Consider the following 18691-nt stretch of genomic DNA (forward strand, 5'->3'; position numbering starts at 1 on the left):
TCATACAAAAACTGTCGAAACAATATAGCTGCAGTACGTGTCGAATTTTGTCAGTGTTTTAAATATTGGAGCATCCCCAAAGCTCGGCAGTACAAAATCTCTGCAGATATATTTCCTGGCATAATTTGTTTGGCATGCCAAGTTCGTTGCCTAAGTCAGATTCAAGCATATGACTTCCGCGCATAAAAACTATCACATACTTTCAGGGCTGCGTATTTATTTTTTGTGGATGATACGTGTCAGTTTTGCCTTATCGGCACGATCGATTAGCACTTGAAAATCGAATATGTGCACATTAGCCATCGATATATAAATGTGTTTTTTTCACATCACCAAAGGAAAGCTTGCTGCGATCTTAGTGCGCTTGATTTTAAATTATAATAAAATTGTTAAACTGTGTGATAGTTAAAAGCCTATTCGAAATGTCTACATCCCAGGCAACAAAGAACTGCATAACATTGAAGGGTTCCGCTACTATTATAGTGGAATATCTAAGTAAGTAAATACGAGTAGAAAGCGGCAACGACGCTTGTATATCGCGCGCGTTTGTAATGGCGTTGCTTATTGTTGTAATTTAGAGTATGGCATTAATTCGATATTGTTTCAACGTGGAATATATCCTGCGGAGAACTTTGACAGCACGCAGCAATATGGCTTGACAATACTTATGTCCAAGGATCCAAAGATCACATCCTTTTTGCAGAATGTGCTCACTCAGACAGAAGGTTAGTTGTGGGCACACAGTGTGGCAAAGTTCTATGATATTTTGCATATTGCAGAATGGCTGGCGAAGAATATGATTAATAAGATATCCATGGTCATTACCAATGCACACACCAAGGAAGTGCTCGAGTGTTGGGACTTCAAAATGCAGGCTGAGGTAGGTGATGGTGAGACTGGCGATCCCACCAAGCTAACTTCCTCGAAGGAGCTCAGCCGCATACAAAACGAAATTAGAGATGTTATGCGACAAATCTCTGCTACAGTTAGCTATCTACCGCTGCTGGACTGCATATGTACTTTCGATGTGATGATACATACGCTGCAAAATACAGAGATTCCAGCACAGTGGGACGAAACCGGTGCAGTATTTATACAGAATGCCCAGGCGGTGCAGCTGCGGTCGTTCTCGACGGGCTTGCACAAGGTGGACACTGTGGTCAATTACAAAATGAGCTCCTAAGTGATATTTATACAATATTTATTCCATTTCATATTTACATATATAAATTAATAAAATTTGAATAAGGCTTATCATAATTGCAATAGCATTTGGGCGCAGGCTCCGCTTTAAAGGATATCTAAAAACATGGGGAGAGAAAAATAACATTCATTTTAATAAGAAGCAAACAATTCGCTTAAGGTTAGGTTAGTTGGTCTAGACGGGATTGGATGTATTCTATCCTAAGCGGTAGCTTATTCGTCAAGTCTTGTGGCTGCTCTTTTGGGCGGTTGTCGCTAACTAGTCTGTACCAAAGTATTTCTGCCCAAAGTGATTGGGGGCCACTGGGTGCAGCTCCGAGGTAAGAATCTTCATCTTGGGAAACGCATTCACAACTGTGCGCGCGGCGACGGGCGTGCAAAAGAGATTGGATAATATGATGCAATTTTCCGGGACGCCGTGATCCCGCAGCACATTCACGGCCTGTAGAACTGTATTGCCCGTGGACATGATGGGATACATGAGCAGCACCTGGCGACTGCCAATGTCATCGGGGAAACGTGCGTAGACTACTCGAGCCTCGTGCGTATTGGCATCAGATTCCACCAAGATCTTGCCTATGCGTATGGAGCGGCAGCAATCACGCAAGCCCTGCTCCATGGCCTCACCGGAACGTATGATGGACACACCACAATTGCCGGAGCGATATTTGAGTCCATTATACGTAGCGCCAGTGGGTGTAACTACGTCACAATCAGTGTAGGGCAACTGATTGAGAGATTCTTCGATCACCAGCCGTATGAGCCGGTCTGCGTAGAATTTAAAATCACTACGCGTAGTTGTTCTGACAAAAGGGTAAAACAAAACTATTAATGTGGGTTATAACTTGGGCGACTATCTTACTTGTCTCGTATAATGGTTAATAATTCAGCCACTTGTGAGTTGAGTGTAAGTAGCTTCAGATTTTCACCATAGTCACTGAGTATTTCTTCGGGTGTGAATGCCACAACAGCTGTTCTCAATGTCTGCTCCGGTTGTGCAGCGACGGGCTGCTCAGCCTCACTGGCATCTCCTTCTTGGGAGCCGTTGCTGCTGGGTGAACCACTTGGACACATTGCTACTTGAATAGATTTGTAATAAAACTCGGTTGTTATTGCTCGCGTGCAAGCCAGACGATAGATAATCTAATCGATAATCGGCCAGGCAGCATGTATCGCCCATTGCACTTATTCAAATAAAACTCGTGTTAGTAATCAATTTTATCTTTTCAAATACCGCCCCTTATAATTACATATCTTCCTATTTATCTTTAAATCGACTTTAAAACGAGATATGGGAAGTTTCTTATATCGACGGCAAATATTTAAAATTATCTAAGACTATCGATATTTAAATGCACGGGCAACAACCCTAAAGTAAGCACACTGTCATCTGCGCGGTTCCAGAATAAATACCTCGTGTTCTTGTTGCAAACAAAGAAAAAAGTGCATTTTAATTATTACTAAATTAAAATTTATTTAATTTGGACGCTTCAACGTGAGCACGCGTGCATCTAACGTCGAATGACAACTTACTAGCAACTTCGTAGTTGTCTCATGGTCGCGTATCCGACTGCGTGTGTATTGGTGTATTGTATGGCTGGCATTGGCGCTCCGCTGCTGCTGCGCCTTCGTTTCCATTCATATTCTATTAACTAATAAACAAATAACCTTCGGGGCGTCGAAAACAGCCCAGTGCTCCCCTCCCCCCGTGCGCACCTGGTCGAGTTGCCTAAAACGTAATTCAAACTAAATCAGCTGCGACTGACGTTGGCCAAGAAAGTGCGTCTAAGTTTTTGTTACGTTTCGCTGGGCTGTTTCCGTATTGTATGTGCTAGACGCAAAAGCAAAAAAGAGCAAAGCAACAAAAGGCAAATAGCAAAGTGTTTGCCAGTGTTTGCGCGTGAGCGTGTGCGTGTGTCTGTCTGCCTGTGAGTGAGTGTGTGTATAGTGGAGTGACGACAAATGGCGGACGTGAGCGATCCAAGTGAACTGTTCGATCTCGAGTTGCACGAGGATGACAAGGAGCATGACTCAGACGACGACAGGATCGAATTAGATGATGTGAGTACAAAAACAAAACTGCGCAGCAGCGAAACTTTACTCCCACCACCATTGTTGGATTTCCCCCTCCGCAATTACTGCTTTGTGTTCAAGACCTTCAAGATTTTCCTCTTTGTTTACCTACGCTTTGTGAAAGTGCAACAGCTGCCCACAAAAATGCGAGATGAACTCTCAAGCTTATCTGCTGCGCAAAAGTTCAGCAGACACAGGGGAGAGAGTGATTGCCTCTAAGGTGTGTGAGTGTCGTCATCAGGTTATTCAATAGCGCAGCTTAGGCTAAAGCGCAGCTCACACATACATACACACACACACGTGCATATACTTTGCATATGCATAGAAATTCGTTTATCATATTCTTCCATTGGTTTTCGTTATTAGGCAATCAACTCAAGCAAATGTCCTTCAAAATAATCAGTATCAAACACTCACACCGGCACACACACACAATAAATAAGTTTAACTTGACTATCATCAACTTTAGAATTACAACAGCTGCCATAAGGCGAGCACACAGTGGAACTTGGTTCCAAAAAATAAAAAGTAGTTTGTAAAATTTTAATCTGTGCGCTGTTCAAACAGGAAATAATATAATAATATGCATAGCAAATTGTTTTTTGTATATAATTAACTTAGTGCTAAATACTAGTTTGAAATAGAATGCTTTTATTAATAATAAGTTTTAAATATTCAGCAAACTTTCATGTTTGATTGTCCAACTGGGGCAACAAGTTGAACGCACACTGTTAAACACCCACTTAAAAAATTTCTTATCAGCAAATAGTATAAAAAATTTAATAGACGAAAAAATGCCGTGCGCGCTGGGCTGATAAGATGGTGAAAAAATATTATGAAGAAATAAGCGGACAAAACAACTAAAAGGAGAGGCAGAGTGCGACGATCGCGCCGCAGACGGCGCGTGCACTTAAAATTGTTTGCAAATGCATTTTTAAAAAAAGGGCATTCTATTCTTTTATAGCTAAAGTTTTACTTTTAAGTACTATCTCACATGTATAGATAGTAATTGTAGTTTATATTTGAGCAAGCGCACGCCTTCGATTTGTGTACTATATGAATTATAATGGAATTGCTAATTTTTATATAAAATATACGGCGCCAGCAGCGCTCGAACCACAACAGTTGCCACTTGGCGCCCAACGAACGCCCGCATATAAGTGAACTTTAAGTCGAGGGGAGCAAAAGCAAATTACCCAATGCGAGCAGCGGCCGAAGCAGCGGCGACAGCGGCGGCGGCATCAGCAGCATCAGCAGCATCAGCTGAACTGTCTGTCGGCAGAGTATTTGGCATTGTTCCGAGTTCTAAATTTAGTTTGTCATTAAAGAGAAGGTGTGTGTGTGTGTGTGTGTGTCTATATAGTATATATGTGTGACTGTGTGTGCGTGAGCAGATCAGCGACGAGGCAGATCGAGGAATTTTATGCTGTGCGTTCTGCGTCGGCGTCGGCGTTGATGCTTGTACTCTTTTCTTTTCTTATCGATTTCTCTGCCCCCAAAAACACTTTCTCCGCAAAAATAAAATGAGCAGATGGTAATTTGTCATTGTCAATATGCAAGAGACTTGAAGGCCTTAACACAAGCACTGATAGGAGTCTTTACTGTAGGGCAATTTAATTTCCCATGTAGAGTGCATGCAATTAAATCGCTTATCATTTTGCTAGCTTCAGTTAAATTGTAAAATAGTAATAGTTTTTATATTACAAATGATTCATTTGCCTGATTCTCTATCTCTCTCTTGACTTTGTTGTTTGTTTTGCAGGTTGATCTAGAACCGGAATTGAGCATAAATCTACATCAAGAGTGAGTAATCCACAAGTAATGTCGCTGGCGGAAGATGAGACTGCAGTTTCTCGTTTCTCGGAAAACAGCTAAACAAATTTACATATATGGGATGGGATGGGATGGGTTGGTAGGGGGAAGATCAGAGTCAGACGACGGTGTGTGTGTACGTACTGATAACTGATAACAACGCGTGCGTTTGGCTTTGTCGGCTGCAGAAGTGTTTACAACAGCCAATTGACTACCAACAGCTTGTTGTGGCTCGTCAAATGGGCAATAAGCCAAAACACCCGACGCCAGCCGATTTGCAAACAGACATATGACAAACACTTGATATTACGTGTGTTGGGGCGACAGCCGGCTTGTGTTGGTGTTTGTTGGGGGTGGGGTGGGGGTAGCGGGCGTGCGCGTAATTTACTATTTAGCGTTTGGGGGCTACCAATCAGCGCGTGTTTGGCGCGAATTTATTTATAGAACGTGTCGTGGGTTGTCTGATTCCCACGCCAGTTATATTAGCACTAATCCCTGCTCGCATACCAACAGCAATGAAGGCCAGGAGACCATACAGCTTTCCGAGGAAAATGTCAATCCGGGCAAAATCAAGCTCGGACCCACAGACTTTGAGCTGAAGAAAGTGCTCGGCAAAGGTGGCTACGGCAAAGTTTTTCAGGTAAGCTGCGCACAAGCTTTAAGACAATAAGCCCAATTGAAACTATAACTTTATAACTTTTACGCTTGCAGGTGCGCAAGACGGCTGGACGTGATGCCAATAAATATTTTGCCATGAAGGTGCTTAAGAAGGCATCGATAGTGACCAACCAAAAGGACACGGCGCACACACGCGCCGAGCGTAACATACTCGAGGCAGTCAAGGTACGCCACATAATAATATAATTTAATTTTATAATTGAATTTAACATGATACGTCTTATGCTTTAGCATCCGTTTATTGTGGAGCTGGTGTATGCCTTTCAAACAGACGGTAAATTATATTTAATACTTGAATATCTAAGCGGCGGCGAGCTGTTTATGCATTTGGAGCGTGAGGGCATCTTTCTAGAGGATACCACCTGGTAAGCACTTGCAACTACTCATTGCTTAATACAAGTTAATATAATTAAATTTGTGTCTTTTAGCTTTTACCTGAGCGAAATTATCTTGGCTCTGGGACATTTACACACACTGGGCATCATCTATCGCGATCTGAAGCCCGAGAATATTTTGCTCGACGCACAGGGACATGTGAAGCTTACCGACTTCGGTCTGTGCAAGGAACACATACAAGAGGGTATTGTCACCCACACCTTCTGTGGCACAATTGAGTACATGTGCGTGCAAAGCAATTGCTTTAACAATTTGTATAACCTTTATTTATGTAAAACTAATTGATATTTCAACTGTTGTAGGGCACCTGAAATTTTAACCAGAAGTGGCCATGGCAAAGCCGTCGATTGGTGGTCACTGGGCGCACTCATGTTTGACATGCTGACAGGCGTGGTAATTATCATGAACTTGCTTTATATATTAATGTATTAATTATATGATTACTCTCTACTTTGACAGCCACCATTTACAGCGGAGAATCGCAAAAAAACTATTGAAACCATACTGAAAGCCAAGCTTAATCTGCCAGCCTACCTCACACCAGAAGCCAGAGATTTAGTGCGTCGCCTGATGAAGCGACAAGAGCCACAGCGTCTGGGTAGCGGCAAAGAGGATGCGGCGGCTGTGCAGGCACATCCATTCTTTAAGCATGTCAACTGGGAAGATGTGGTGGCCAGACGTTTAGAGCCACCCATTAAGCCGCTGCTGGTGAGCTTGCTATTTACTAAGCCATAGCCATTTTCAATTATTAATGTGTATTGTTTTACTTTTGTAAAACCACAGCGAAGTGAAGATGATGTATCCCAATTTGATACGAGGTTCACAAGACAAATTCCCGTGGATTCACCAGATGAAACAACGCTCAGCGAAAGTGCCAATTCTATTTTCCAAGTAAGTGCGATAGAAAGTAAGGATATCCCAGGCTCAACAGCAGTATTTGGTTGCAAGGATCCTCAATTGTATATAGAACTGACAGCTGTCTGAAACTTAAGACCAGACCCCATCCCTGCATTAAAAAGCTCTTTGTAGACTTGTTTCTTAATTCATTTTTAATGCTTTAGGGCGTTGATAACACAATAAATACTTTACTTCACTACTTTAAGCAATAGGCCGGAAAGTTGCTTTCCTTAAATCATAAGAACTCAACGATAGTCAGCACCGCACTGGAAATGCGGCTCCTTTAGTGGAATGCCCGTGGGTCCGTCCGTAAACTCACAAAAGTTTAGGCCAATGCGTCTAAATGGATGACATTTGCTCTTGGGGTTGCCCCATTTACCGCGATACGTCAGCCAATCCGGCACCAGCGAGCGCCCTATAAAATAAATTAGTTTAGGCATTTATAATGTGATTTTAAGCAGACGCTACGCACCGTAGGACTTGAGATTCTTGTAGCTTATGTCGACAGCTTTCCAAGTGTTCCAGGGCGTGCCAAAGCCATTGATGTCATAGAGTCTTGCCACTTTGACAAATCGATGCTTGCCAGGCGCCGTCCACAGTCCATGCGAGCCCTTGGCAGCAAACAGAACCGGATGATTTTTAAATGTGGTGACAGTTTTGGGAAAATTCGGACGCTGCAGGATGCCCTTGCGCGTCTCCTGGCGGCGAAACTCAAAAGCGCCCGTCAGGCGATTGTAGCTGTAATAGGCGCCCGCATCATGGGCCGACACATACATAGCCTGCGGCTCCGAGTCGCCATTAAAGTAAAGGCTCATGTGCTCCCAGTCGCCCACATGGCTGCCAATGTCGCGGCGATGCCCCAGGCAGTAGCCATAGACGGCGGGAAAGGGAATGCGCCCCAATGGTCCCAGACTAAGCGTGCACATGGTCTTGCCTTGACTGTATGGGTAAAACATCCAGTAGGTCACATGGAAGCCAGGCAGCTGACCCTTTATGCCGTGTACTTCGGGCTCCGGCGACTCGCCAATGTTGTTGTCCTGCAAGTTGTCTTCCAAGCCAGCACCGCCGCTAAACTTGACATTGTCCGCCAAATTGGCAATGAAGTTGTTGACAGGCACGCCATAGTCTGACTCCAGCTCAGCCGCTAGCTCCGGCTCCGGCTCAAGTAGCTGTTGCTGCTGCTCAGACGTAGCTGGCTGCGTCTCGCCCATGACCAAATCGTACTCTGAAAGTGGCGCCAGCTCACGTTTCATGCGCTGAAACAATGGAAAAAGACGCGATGAGCGTCGCACTGTATCATTTCGATCCTCCAGCGGATCTATAGACACGGGTATGTAGGGTCCGCGTGTGCTGGCCAAGGCTGCTGCTGGCGGCGGCGGCGGCGCATAAGGCTTGACTTCAGGCTTGGGCGGCGGCGGTGGTGCTGCTGCTGCTGGGCACAAGGTAACCACGCCATAGACCGGCACAGGTGCTTCGTTAGGATTGCGACCATAAATAAACGATTGCTCATTGTTCAGCAGCTGCTCCATTTCATTGTTGGTTACCAAATGCGATTTGGTAGAGTATTCACTAAAGGGCATGCCCGGTATATAGTTGCGTTCCTTGTCCATTGGATGCACATGCTGCAGAAACTCCTCCACACCCAAAGGCATAAATTTCTCTTCAGGCGCCAGCCAGACTATTGGCGCCCATTGCTTGATCAGTCGTTCCACTAAAATCATAAAAAATAGATGGCGTAACATTAAAGCGAGAAAAACGAGATAAGTGCACATAAATTTCATTTTAATTAGCGATACTTTGCTCAAATAATTATACAATCTCCAAAACAAGTACGCAACTAAAGTTGGCAGCAATCAACATTAGATACACTTTGTTTTCAATGCACTGCGTAATTTAATATGCAAAGAATTGCATATTTTGATCCAGTAGAGTTAGTGAAGATGTTTTTATCATTTTCTAGCACAACTTTCATATACCCTTTTGCTCTTTAAATTACTTTAAAGTGTATAAAAAAACCTGCCATAGTCTGCCTAACGTCTAGCTCTAAATTCGTGCGTTTTCAAATTCAGCTGTAATAAATTTCACTTTCACACATCTGAAGTAGTCTGGCCACCCATAAACTAAACTATACCGACAATTTTTCTTGCGACCTTCCCCCTGGCTGCTCTTCTCTCTCTTTACTTTGCCGTTATTGCTTGTGCAGTGGCGGCGGCTAATTTGCAACTTAAACATTTGTTTATGTTGTTGTTGTTCGCTTCGGTTTGGTTTGGCTACCGTTGTTCCATATAAATACGCACATTGATGGAACGACGCCAGCCATGATCAGGCCACCACCACCAACTCCCCAACAACAACAACAACTGCATTATACGAAAATTTCACTTTGAGCAAAATATAATAAGTGCTTAATCGAAATTGATGTACTCTAAAATTAAAAAAAAATTAATTAAAATTCGACATAAGTAAGATAAGCTATGAATGAATTAAATTTAATCAAATGCTTTGTTAGTTTCGATCAAGCTTTAAATTCATATAGAAAGCGTATACAGTAGTCACTGCTATTGTTGGATACCATATGCATACCTACTTCTTTATCTAATGCATTTATTTGTGCATATTGCATTGGCTGTTGTGATTGTTGTTGTTGCTGCTCAAAGGAGGCGCCAAAGGCTTCGTTGCTGTTGCTGTTGTTGTTGCTGTGATCGATGAAAGTGCCAGCGGAGGCAGTTGCATTTAAAATAGTTGCTGCTGGCATGCTGGCTGCAACAGTTGCTGGCATTAGTTGTTGTTGGGGCATTGCTGCTGCCAGCGTCGTCGTCGTCGTCGCCGCCGCCGCCAACAGCAGCAACAGCATCGAGAGTGAATTTATTTTCCACGACTTGGACATTTTTACCAATTGTTTATGCCTAACCATGCAATGTTGTTTTTGTTTTTCAGCTATCTTTATGTTTGTTATTCACAATCAACGTGCATTCACAATAGTCGCGAACAAAGCTGGGCTTTTATTTTTGAGTTCAACACAAATTGTAGGTTTTTGTTATTTTCGACAGTTTGCCAATTTGCGTTATAAATTTCTTGCACATGTTTTTATTTACTTAAGGCAGTAAGTTTTTTTTTCTGCTGTTGTTATTATGCAATGTAACATAAAGTTCGATTTGTAAACACTTCCGCACATACAGTTTGACAAGCACTGCAGTTCACTTGCAGCTTCATTAATTGTGAATGGTTCTTGTCCCAATTAAGCCAACAGCTGACTGCCGACCGCTTGGCGCTCTCGCTTTCTAGCACGTGTGCGCCAGCGACTGCACTTTGTGCTAGATCCCTCCGCCGCTGCTGCTGCTCTCTCTCGCTCTATTTGTTGTTGTTTCAAGCCAAGCTTACAACAGGTTTGTTGTTTCTTTTGTTTTCGTGAGCACGTCGTATGTTTTTTTGTTTTGAGCGCACCCGATAGCCCTGAAAATGATAAATGAGGCTGCTCCCCCCCGCAAGCGCAGCAGTCCGAGAATGAATGTCAATGCGTTTGCATGGTGAAGTAAACTTTTTTGGCAAATCGCAGCTAAGCCGCGGCTAAGCCTTTCTCCGCAGTCACGACAACGAGCGTTTAATAAAAAGCATAAATTTGTGTTATGGGCGGTACGAGGTGCTAAACTTTTCTACCATACGCGAGACGAAAGTTGAATTTAAGTTAGTTTGTTTTTTTTTTTTTTTCTGTTGGCTTATTGCTGCGTCTGTTGTTCGTGTCGTGTGCACGGCTTGAGTGTTTCTTCGAGACTGGCCAAAACGAACGGTAATCGACAACGTGACTGAGAAGAGACCGTGGCTTAAATGCAGAGAGTTTGCTTATCGAGAGAGTTGTGGTTACTGCGCATACCCATTGAAAAATAGTTGGAGAAGATCATGGAGCAAGCAGCAAACGGGTGCAGGGTATTTTTTAGTTGCGCTAGCTACACTTATGCGTATACACTTGTTGCCAGCTGCTGGTTTTTACCTTTGAACAACTAATTGCGGCTCATGAGCAGCAAAAACAACAGTCAGTATTATTTTATATTATATGCTTATTGTTGTTTGTCTTTGCCTGCATTTGTTTACAATTGCGCTAAGTGCGTTTGGCTATTGTTTTTGGCGGCCCTTTGTGGTTTGTATTTGTTTTGGCAATTGCTGTAATAAGCTTACTGTCTGTTTGCACGCTGATAAGTCTGACAGTTTGACAGCCACCGAGCAGCTCAAACTGTAATTCACTGCTGCTCTTCACCAATTAGAACATGCTCAAAGCTACGCTTTCTCATGCTGTAACTGCCAATTGATTTTTTGGGTCAACACCAGCTCTACATGTGCTCAGATCTAAGATTAAGTTCAGCTTCCGAATTGGCATTGCTAACACGTAGCAGATACTGCTCCGGATAAATGTCAGTGTAATTATTTTATTGCATTTGTTTAGCGCGCTGTCTGTTTTATAATTGTATTTCGTCAAACACACACAAAATTATTTCAGCTTTTTTTTAATTAGTGTCTCTCTCTCTCTTGGTGGTGAGCGGGTAAAAATTATGCAAATGCTGTTACATGGGCCGTTTACACAATGCTCAACACTATCGAAGCGAAGCGTCTGATATATTAGTATGCCAGTCCCAGACCCAGACCCCGATACAATTGTGTCGCTTGATAAGTCAATTGGCACAATGACATTTATTAATCTTTGGCTTTGTTTCTGCTTTGCTTTGCAGGGTTTCACCTATGTAGCGCCCTCGATACTGGAGGATATGCATCGAGCCAATCGCATGCCAGCGCGCTCGCCACGACGCACACCTCGACCGCATCATCATCTGGACAACAGCTTTCGGCTGCAGTTCCCGTCCGCCAATGCCAACGTCGGAGGCAATGTACCCATGGGCATGCAGCGCTCCACATTGTTCGCTCGGGCCACGCCCTCGCATCAGCATCAGCATACGCATCCCCTACATATGCAAACGTTCGCTCCACGCCCCTCGCCAGCGCAGGACGAAATGATGGACGTGCAGCAGGGTCTGCCCATGGTCTAAGGTTACTACGCGAAACTTGTTTTTGTTATTACGCGACGGTGAAGAACTTGAAGTTGAATTGAATTGAAACGATTGAGAGGAAGGAGAGAGAGAGATGAGGGTGCGTGCTACGATAAACATTTTGTTTGGAATATACAGAAAATACTAACATATAGCCTAACTATATACATTAACTACATATATACCTATATATATATATATTTATATATATATACACATGTGTAATACACGATATGCATGTAGATTGGGTGGACACACACACTTAGTTATCAAGCTACGTCCGGACGTTGCGCTCCGGCTTGTATAAATACAGTTTATTTTTAATAATTGTAGGCAAAAAGGTTTACACAATTTAGTTCAAATGTACACTTATCATTTTTGTTTACTTTACTTCTATATATATTTTTTGTAACGCAAACACAAACAAACATATATACATGCTATATATATATATATTCATATACCGACACACGCCTCTATCTCGGCTTAAACTAATACATTTTATTTGTCAATGACTATATAATTTTGGAGCTAGCCCCCACACCACACAAATGAAACACATAAATAACAATTATTATTATAACAAAAAAACAAAAATTAATAATGAATATACGATGTTAAACGGTTTCCAAACGCCATGAGCACGGGTTGTGCAACTTTGAAGTTGCAGTGCCAATTATTTTTTATTTATTTTAATAAATTGTCCTAATGAAGAAAACTCGCTTTTAGTTGCTGCAGCTTTCTATCTGTTACTACTCTATATACACAATTACATTTTATGTTTTGTTTGTTTCCAATAGGCGCGAAAAATAAGGCATTTCTTATATAAGAGCGGCGATATATATATATAAACAAATTAAATTGAAACCCTTGGATGCTATAATAATATATATTAACGTTTATACCGCGTACTGAGAAGCTAAACGCTGCCACAATCATAAAAGATATAATGAAAATATAATATTTGTTCAATTGATAATTGTGTATGTTCTTTGATTATATATATTCTGTTTCTCTTGTTTTCTAATGATTGAAAAAAAAGATAAATAAACATACAATGTCAAATATAATCAAAAGGTGCTTTGAATTGTTTAAAAAGACAAGACAACTACAATACAAACAAAATAAAATGAAACGAAAACTAAAACTAAAAATAAAACATATAAAAATGAAAACCAACTATTGAAAACGAGAACGACTAAAAAAAGCCTAAATACTTATAACGGTTACTTGTGTATAAACATTTATATAAACAAATAAAAAATAAATACCTCAGAAGCAATTATTTTTGTTAAAAAGAAATGAATAAGCATAAAATAAAAGCAACTAAATTATAATATGAAAGAAGAACAGCAACAAATATTGAACAGAGTTTATGAAGCAAATATATATTACTACAAATTATTTGCAAAAATATATGTATATATTTTTAAATGTAAAGTTTATTTGTTAATGTATGTGACTTACATTTTTTATTTCATTGCTGATAATATTAATTTTTGCCTCACTCGGCTTTAGTTCTTATATACAAAATGCAAAAGAAACAAAAACATTTTCAATGTGGCGCCGGCAAATTGAGTAAGAAATGTCTTATTTTCTTTGTTAGTGTAGCCAACAAAGAAAACACAAAAAAAATGAAAAACTTACAACACAAAACAATTGTGCTAAAATTTAAGAAAAAAATATATATCTATATTATTAAAAGAAAATATTGTTCAAGAAGCAAATAAAAAAACAGCAACACCCAAGAATGATGAAACACTGCCTACATAAAAGGAAACAACAAGAAACTAGCAACAAATTACAAATAATAAAAAAACAAAAAGCAAATAAATGAATTTAATAAATTACAAAACAAAACAAAAGAAAACTAAACAAATGCAGACGAGTACAGTTCGTATGCGTAGATAGCCAAGTTAAACAATTAACAATTAATACTAAAGCAGAGCAAAGCAACGTAAAGGAAAAATACAAATAACAAACACCAATTTATTAAAGGTTCAGGTTCACTGAGAAAAGAAAACATCGCTTAGGTTCTAGAGTTTATATAAATAGGAAGATACCATACAATAATTAAGTTTAGCTTTTTGTACAGTTCAGCGGCTGAGCTAATAATAATGCCACAAATTAAATGTTCTGGCTGAGTAACTCAAATTATGGCAAAATATATATTTAAAAAACAAAAATTACAAGTTCACTGTTAATAATTCATAAACACACACACACACATAGACACAGAAGCATAGCTGACAATGGCAACTCTGGCTTAACTGTTATTTAAATGAAGCCAGCCTACGATAGTGCTTAAAATTCTCTGCTAAGTGCTGGGACAAAAGCATTGAAGTTAATCCAAATAAAATGCAACACACTAAATGCAACTAATTGAGAGTAAACATCAAGAGATCCTAGTTAATAAAAAAAATTGTACATTTTTTTCTATTATTAAGATTAAGCAGTGCATGAAAGAAAAAACGTGTATACTTACATATATACCTAAATCTACATATATATGATGCATATATACATACATACATATGAAGGCAAACAACAACAACCACAACAACAACAACAAATGTATATCGTAATAAATTAAAAACTTAATTTTACATAAAAACTACAAAATAATTGCGAAGCATTTTGAATATCACCAAACTGTTCTATGGCTCCCAAACTGTGTGTGTGGCGCAGTTGATTAAATAGCAATTTTATGGTGGTGTCGCCGCCCAGCCCAGTCCACGCCCACCCAGTCACGCAGCATAAATGTCCAAAGCGGCAAAAAGTTGGCAGAAACGCAAAAAAATAAAAGCGAAAGTATGTTAACATGCAGAAATCGATCGTAGCTTGAAAGTCAGTCAGGTGGCACACACAGCTATTTTTAAAAACGCCGTAAGGCGCAGAAGAAAGAAACCACAAGGACGAGTCGCGCCAGCCACCGAATGGGCGAGCAGTGGCGACAAAGCTGCAATTGAAATGAAGCGACAGCTCGACAGAACGAGAGAGCGAGCGGGAGAGGGGAGTGCGGAGCGAGGTGATTGCGTTTGTGCTCAATTGGACTGCCATGTGACATACACGGAGGGGCAAACATCCGTACATATGTTTGTATGTATTGGCAACATAATAATAAATACCGCTAGGCAACCGTAAATTCCTTAGCATGAATCGATTAAACGAACCCGTTGGGCACAGTCTAATCAAAGCCAAACTGCAGTTCAGTCGCAGCTCAAATCGTCACAGCTACAGAACCCTCCAGGTATGCTCAACTCCCAGATTGAAAAGTATGCCATTGAAAACTCACACACACACACACATGCATACACACACACACACATATGTGTTAAGCAATACGTAACAACTTACAACATACATAACTATTAACTAATTTTCTATACATTTGTTACTTACGCAAGCAGGCAAGAACCATTAACCATGTTGCCTAATTTGAAGACGCGACGCATAACGAGCCTGCAGCTGGCAGGCAAGCACTTGGGTCCAGTGGCCAAGTGCCCGCCGCGCTACTCTGAGGAGGATTGGGACTACAACAACAAGATTAAGTTTCGCATTACCTGCGACCAGGAGAAGCTCGCCGAGCGCATTGTCGAGTAAGTATTGCAGTTATTGATCGAGTATAACATGTACGTCTCTCTTCCAACGCCGCAGAGAGTCGCGTCGCGTGGTAGATGAGACCAAGGACACCACCAAGAACTGGCAGCGCGAGGTGGAGCATCATATGCGCGAGCGCACCAGTGAGATTCGCTTTCTAGTCGATGAGCTGAACCGTCAGAAGAAGACGGCCATGCTGGAGGATGAGGCATTGAATACTTATCGCAATCGCGTGCTCAATGCCATTGAGTTTCTCAAGGATAAGTCGCTGGCCATTTGCAAGCAGTGCCTGATCCTGCGCGAGGGTCGCATTGGCGTGGATCTGTGCGATGATGAGGTGGATCGCTCGCTGCGTCGCGAGCTCAAGGTCATCAAGGGTTGCCAGGGCTTGGCTGATGCAGCGCTCAAGGAGGCTGAGGAGCAAATACGCAAGCTGCGCGCTGCCATGTATTTGCTGGATCAGGATTTGGCAGCCAAGGACAAGTCGCTGTCCATTGACGAGAAGAATCTGAAGTTGAAGGACTTTCAGCATGATCTGGCCAAGGGACAGGATCTATCCAAGCAGCACTGGTAAGTATGCCAAGCTATTTACCAAGTCGTAACTAATGCTGATGCTTTCCCCAGTCAATTCTCGCTCACCGAGTGGCAGGCGCAGACCTATGAGAATCTTGAGGCAAACGCCAAGGCTTTGGTCTCAGCCGGGCAGCTGCGCGCCTACATTGACCTGCTGCTGAAGCAGGTCTGCGAGGATATGCAGAACCAAACGGATCGCACCAATGAGGCGTTCGATCGTCGCATTGCCGAGACGAAGCACGTGAAGCAGTGTCTGGAGAACAAGCACAAGGACACCATGGATCATATACATCAGGTGCAGCGCAACATGAACGATCTGGAGAAGGAGATGTCCGATAAGCAGCGTGCAATTGCTTTATGCTCAACACGCCTGAGCAATCGCGCCCATCGTCCTGGGCTTGAGCTCACCTGCGATATGGTCCAGGATGCGCTCTACAATGAGCTGCAGGCTCTGAAGGCCTCTGTCTGCAAGCTGAATCAGAAACTGAACGAGAACAAGGCTTCCATGCGCTATCTCATGCATGTCCAGGTCATGCAGGAGGAGGAGATCAACATTAAAGCAAATACTTGCAAAATCGACGAGGTCGACTGCATGACCTTGCGCCAGGCTCTCAAATATCAATCGTTCTAGTTCGACCACAAGTAGTTAAACGAGGATCTTTCCACACCCCACACATTACTTAATCAATCTCAAATTTCATGTGCATACTGCATTTAATACTAAATTCTTTCAATGTACATGATCAATAAATCAAAAAATTCACACCAGTGCAGTCTGTGCCCGTTCTACCAAAGATTCATCTTGTCTTAACATTTATTTTTAAAAAATAATTATTATTAAAACAGAGCAGTTTGTTTTTTGAGTCATTTTGCAAGTAATAGTTTGTTTTTCATATTTAATACTTTTGGACTATTTGGAGAGTGTAGATAAAGACTATTTTATTCTTCAACAACATAAAATTCATTTTCTTTAGAAAACTTGTTATTTTATTCAATTAACAATGGCAATGGAAGTAATTAATTGTAACTTAATCCCTTAGAGAAATCAGCACAGCTGACTGTCTTAATCCTTAAAGTATGTTACTTAAACATAAAGTATCCAAATAGTTATTAATAAGATTTGTTTGCTATGGCGTGCTATTTGTTTTCTGTTGCGGATTGCAGACGTGCTTGCGAAGACCAGGATTGCTCTTGAAGTCCTTCGAGCAGCTCAGACACTTGTAAGGTCGTTCCCCTGTATGCACAAGAATGTGATCCTTGAGGTGCTGCCGGCGTGTAAAGGATTTGGGGCAGTGAGGACACTGATATGGGCGCTTGCCGGAATGTATGCGTGTATGTTTCTCCAGATTTGAAGCGTGGTTGAATGTTTTTGAGCAGTATGGACACACGTACGGACGCTCGCCCGAATGAATGCGCAGATGCGACTGTAGATTGGAGCGCTTGTGAAAGGCCTTGGGACATTGTGGACAGCTATGGGGACGTTCGCCCGTATGACTTAGCAAGTGGTCCTTGAGATGGTGGCTGTGTGAAAACCCTTTGGGACAGTGCGAGCATTGAAAGGGACGCTCCCCGGTGTGCACACGCACATGGGCTTGAAGATTCGAGCGCTGATTGAAAGCCTTGGGACAATAATTGCACTTGTAAGGACGCTCCTGATCATTGTGGTACATGGCGTGCTCTTTGAGCAGCGTAACATCTGAGAAACTCTTTCCACAAATCTCGCATAGATGATGCTGCTCATTCTCCGGCAAATCGTCAGAAAATAACTCTTGTAGTTTGCTGATGGATTCCTTTCTGATACATTCATCGTATTTGTAAACGCCTCTGATTTTTGTAATGAACTGCGCATCTAGCTCCTGTACAGCGCTCTCCTGCTTCACACAACTAACGTCTAGCTCAACTTCCTCCAGTTTCCAGTCGTTCGCCTCTAGTGATTCACATATTGAAACGTTCTCGTCGTCGGCTTCGCCACTGTGCCCCAGCATTTTCATAAAATGCTTATGACTCTCCTCTATGGTGCGCTTGAGCTGGAAAGCACTCTCCGTAGCTTGCACGCATCTTCGGCAAATCATTTTTGGCAGTGCATCACCTCTTTCTATACGGCAATCCATGCACTCCTTAAGCATCTCCGCAAAACTTGGCTCATCGTCTTGGCTATCAAAGATATCCACATGGTTAGGCGACCTATCGGCGCACACTCTGCACGCCATTTCCATCTTTAAGCACAATTTCTTGCTTTCAATAGCAAATATGTAAATAAAGATCAATTGCACTAATAAACAGCTGATAGTTGTGTATTTGTTGTCAGTTCGCAACAAGTTCATTTCAGCTGTTCACGGAATGTGTAATGTGACCGTTCCGGAACAACGCGCCGATAGTATCGGTATAGCTTTTGATAACATGCTCGCTGGCATTTTAGCACT

General features: G+C 41.9%; 6 protein-coding genes across 7 annotated transcripts; 3 read left to right on the plus strand and 3 right to left on the minus strand.

Annotated features, from left to right (window-relative positions):
* Nucleotides 1-21: 21 nt before the first annotated feature.
* LOC108598701 (mitotic spindle assembly checkpoint protein MAD2A) lies at nucleotides 22-1183 on the plus strand. Of its 2 annotated transcripts, XM_017985426.1 has the most exons (4): nucleotides 22-141; nucleotides 207-495; nucleotides 579-725; nucleotides 780-1183. In XM_017985426.1, the coding sequence occupies exons 2-4, from the start codon at nucleotides 423-425 to the stop codon at nucleotides 1181-1183; spliced, it is 624 nt and encodes a 207-aa protein (XP_017840915.1). In that variant the 5' UTR covers nucleotides 22-141; nucleotides 207-422. The 2 variants fall into 2 exon arrangements, with proteins under 2 accessions (XP_017840915.1, XP_017840914.1); XM_017985425.1 differs by having other exon boundaries at nucleotides 22-495.
* Nucleotides 1184-1206: 23 nt separating this feature from the next.
* LOC108598700 (uracil phosphoribosyltransferase homolog) lies at nucleotides 1207-2343 on the minus strand. Its single transcript, XM_017985424.2, has 2 exons — nucleotides 2066-2343; nucleotides 1207-2006 (listed from the first exon to the last, which is right to left on the minus strand). Exons 1-2 carry the CDS (start codon nucleotides 2275-2277, stop codon nucleotides 1463-1465), a joined length of 756 nt encoding a protein of 251 aa, XP_017840913.1. The 5' UTR covers nucleotides 2278-2343; the 3' UTR covers nucleotides 1207-1462.
* Nucleotides 2344-2649: 306 nt separating this feature from the next.
* Nucleotides 2650-12178, plus strand: LOC108600581 (ribosomal protein S6 kinase beta-2). The gene is made up of 10 exons (XM_017988253.2): nucleotides 2650-3264; nucleotides 5039-5079; nucleotides 5602-5728; nucleotides 5800-5931; nucleotides 5998-6131; nucleotides 6195-6386; nucleotides 6465-6555; nucleotides 6622-6870; nucleotides 6946-7053; nucleotides 11781-12178. Exons 1-10 carry the CDS (start codon nucleotides 3166-3168, stop codon nucleotides 12093-12095), a joined length of 1488 nt encoding a protein of 495 aa, XP_017843742.1. The 5' UTR covers nucleotides 2650-3165; the 3' UTR covers nucleotides 12096-12178.
* Nucleotides 7204-8770, minus strand: LOC108600582. The gene is made up of 2 exons (XM_017988254.1): nucleotides 7532-8770; nucleotides 7204-7474 (listed from the first exon to the last, which is right to left on the minus strand). Exons 1-2 carry the CDS (start codon nucleotides 8709-8711, stop codon nucleotides 7305-7307), a joined length of 1350 nt encoding a protein of 449 aa, XP_017843743.1. The 5' UTR covers nucleotides 8712-8770; the 3' UTR covers nucleotides 7204-7304.
* A 3239-nt stretch (nucleotides 12179-15417) lies between the features above and the next one.
* On the plus strand, nucleotides 15418-17057 carry LOC108601097 (tektin-1). Its single transcript, XM_017989012.2, has 3 exons — nucleotides 15418-15694; nucleotides 15753-16265; nucleotides 16320-17057. Exons 1-3 carry the CDS (start codon nucleotides 15522-15524, stop codon nucleotides 16897-16899), a joined length of 1266 nt encoding a protein of 421 aa, XP_017844501.1. The 5' UTR covers nucleotides 15418-15521; the 3' UTR covers nucleotides 16900-17057.
* A 185-nt stretch (nucleotides 17058-17242) lies between these two features.
* On the minus strand, nucleotides 17243-18664 carry LOC108600675 (zinc finger protein 501-like). The gene has a single exon (XM_017988379.2). The coding sequence runs from the start codon at nucleotides 18590-18592 to the stop codon at nucleotides 17396-17398; it is 1197 nt and encodes a 398-aa protein (XP_017843868.1). The 5' UTR covers nucleotides 18593-18664; the 3' UTR covers nucleotides 17243-17395.
* Nucleotides 18665-18691: the final 27 nt, after the last annotated feature.

Source organism: Drosophila busckii, chromosome 3L (genome assembly GCF_011750605.1).
Source record: "Drosophila busckii strain San Diego stock center, stock number 13000-0081.31 chromosome 3L, ASM1175060v1, whole genome shotgun sequence".
Classification (NCBI taxonomy): Eukaryota; Metazoa; Arthropoda; class Insecta; order Diptera; family Drosophilidae; genus Drosophila; species Drosophila busckii.

Excerpts from the sequence above, each read along its gene's own strand:
- LOC108598701 (XM_017985425.1), top strand. The coding sequence starts at position 423 with ATGTCTACATCCCAGGCAACAAAGAACTGCATAACATTGAAGGGTTCC. Across the intron at positions 496-578 it reads TATTATAGTGGAATATCTAA|AGTATGGCATTAATTCGATA; the intron begins GTAAGTAAATAC and ends GTTGTAATTTAG. Across the intron at positions 726-779 it reads TGTGCTCACTCAGACAGAAG|AATGGCTGGCGAAGAATATG; the intron begins GTTAGTTGTGGG and ends TGCATATTGCAG.
- LOC108598700 (XM_017985424.2), bottom strand. The coding sequence starts at position 2,277 with ATGTGTCCAAGTGGTTCACCCAGCAGCAACGGCTCCCAAGAAGGAGAT. Across the intron at positions 2,007-2,065 it reads TTAACCATTATACGAGACAA|AACAACTACGCGTAGTGATT; the intron begins GTAAGATAGTCG and ends CCCTTTTGTCAG.
- LOC108600581 (XM_017988253.2), top strand. The coding sequence starts at position 3,166 with ATGGCGGACGTGAGCGATCCAAGTGAACTGTTCGATCTCGAGTTGCAC. Across the intron at positions 3,265-5,038 it reads ACAGGATCGAATTAGATGAT|GTTGATCTAGAACCGGAATT; the intron begins GTGAGTACAAAA and ends TTTGTTTTGCAG. Across the intron at positions 5,932-5,997 it reads ACATACTCGAGGCAGTCAAG|CATCCGTTTATTGTGGAGCT; the intron begins GTACGCCACATA and ends CTTATGCTTTAG.
- LOC108600582 (XM_017988254.1), bottom strand. The coding sequence starts at position 8,711 with ATGCCTTTGGGTGTGGAGGAGTTTCTGCAGCATGTGCATCCAATGGAC. Across the intron at positions 7,475-7,531 it reads CAAGAATCTCAAGTCCTACG|GGCGCTCGCTGGTGCCGGAT; the intron begins GTGCGTAGCGTC and ends TTTATTTTATAG.
- LOC108601097 (XM_017989012.2), top strand. The coding sequence starts at position 15,522 with ATGTTGCCTAATTTGAAGACGCGACGCATAACGAGCCTGCAGCTGGCA. Across the intron at positions 15,695-15,752 it reads CTCGCCGAGCGCATTGTCGA|AGAGTCGCGTCGCGTGGTAG; the intron begins GTAAGTATTGCA and ends CCAACGCCGCAG. Across the intron at positions 16,266-16,319 it reads GATCTATCCAAGCAGCACTG|TCAATTCTCGCTCACCGAGT; the intron begins GTAAGTATGCCA and ends TGCTTTCCCCAG.
- LOC108600675 (XM_017988379.2), bottom strand. The coding sequence starts at position 18,592 with ATGAACTTGTTGCGAACTGACAACAAATACACAACTATCAGCTGTTTA.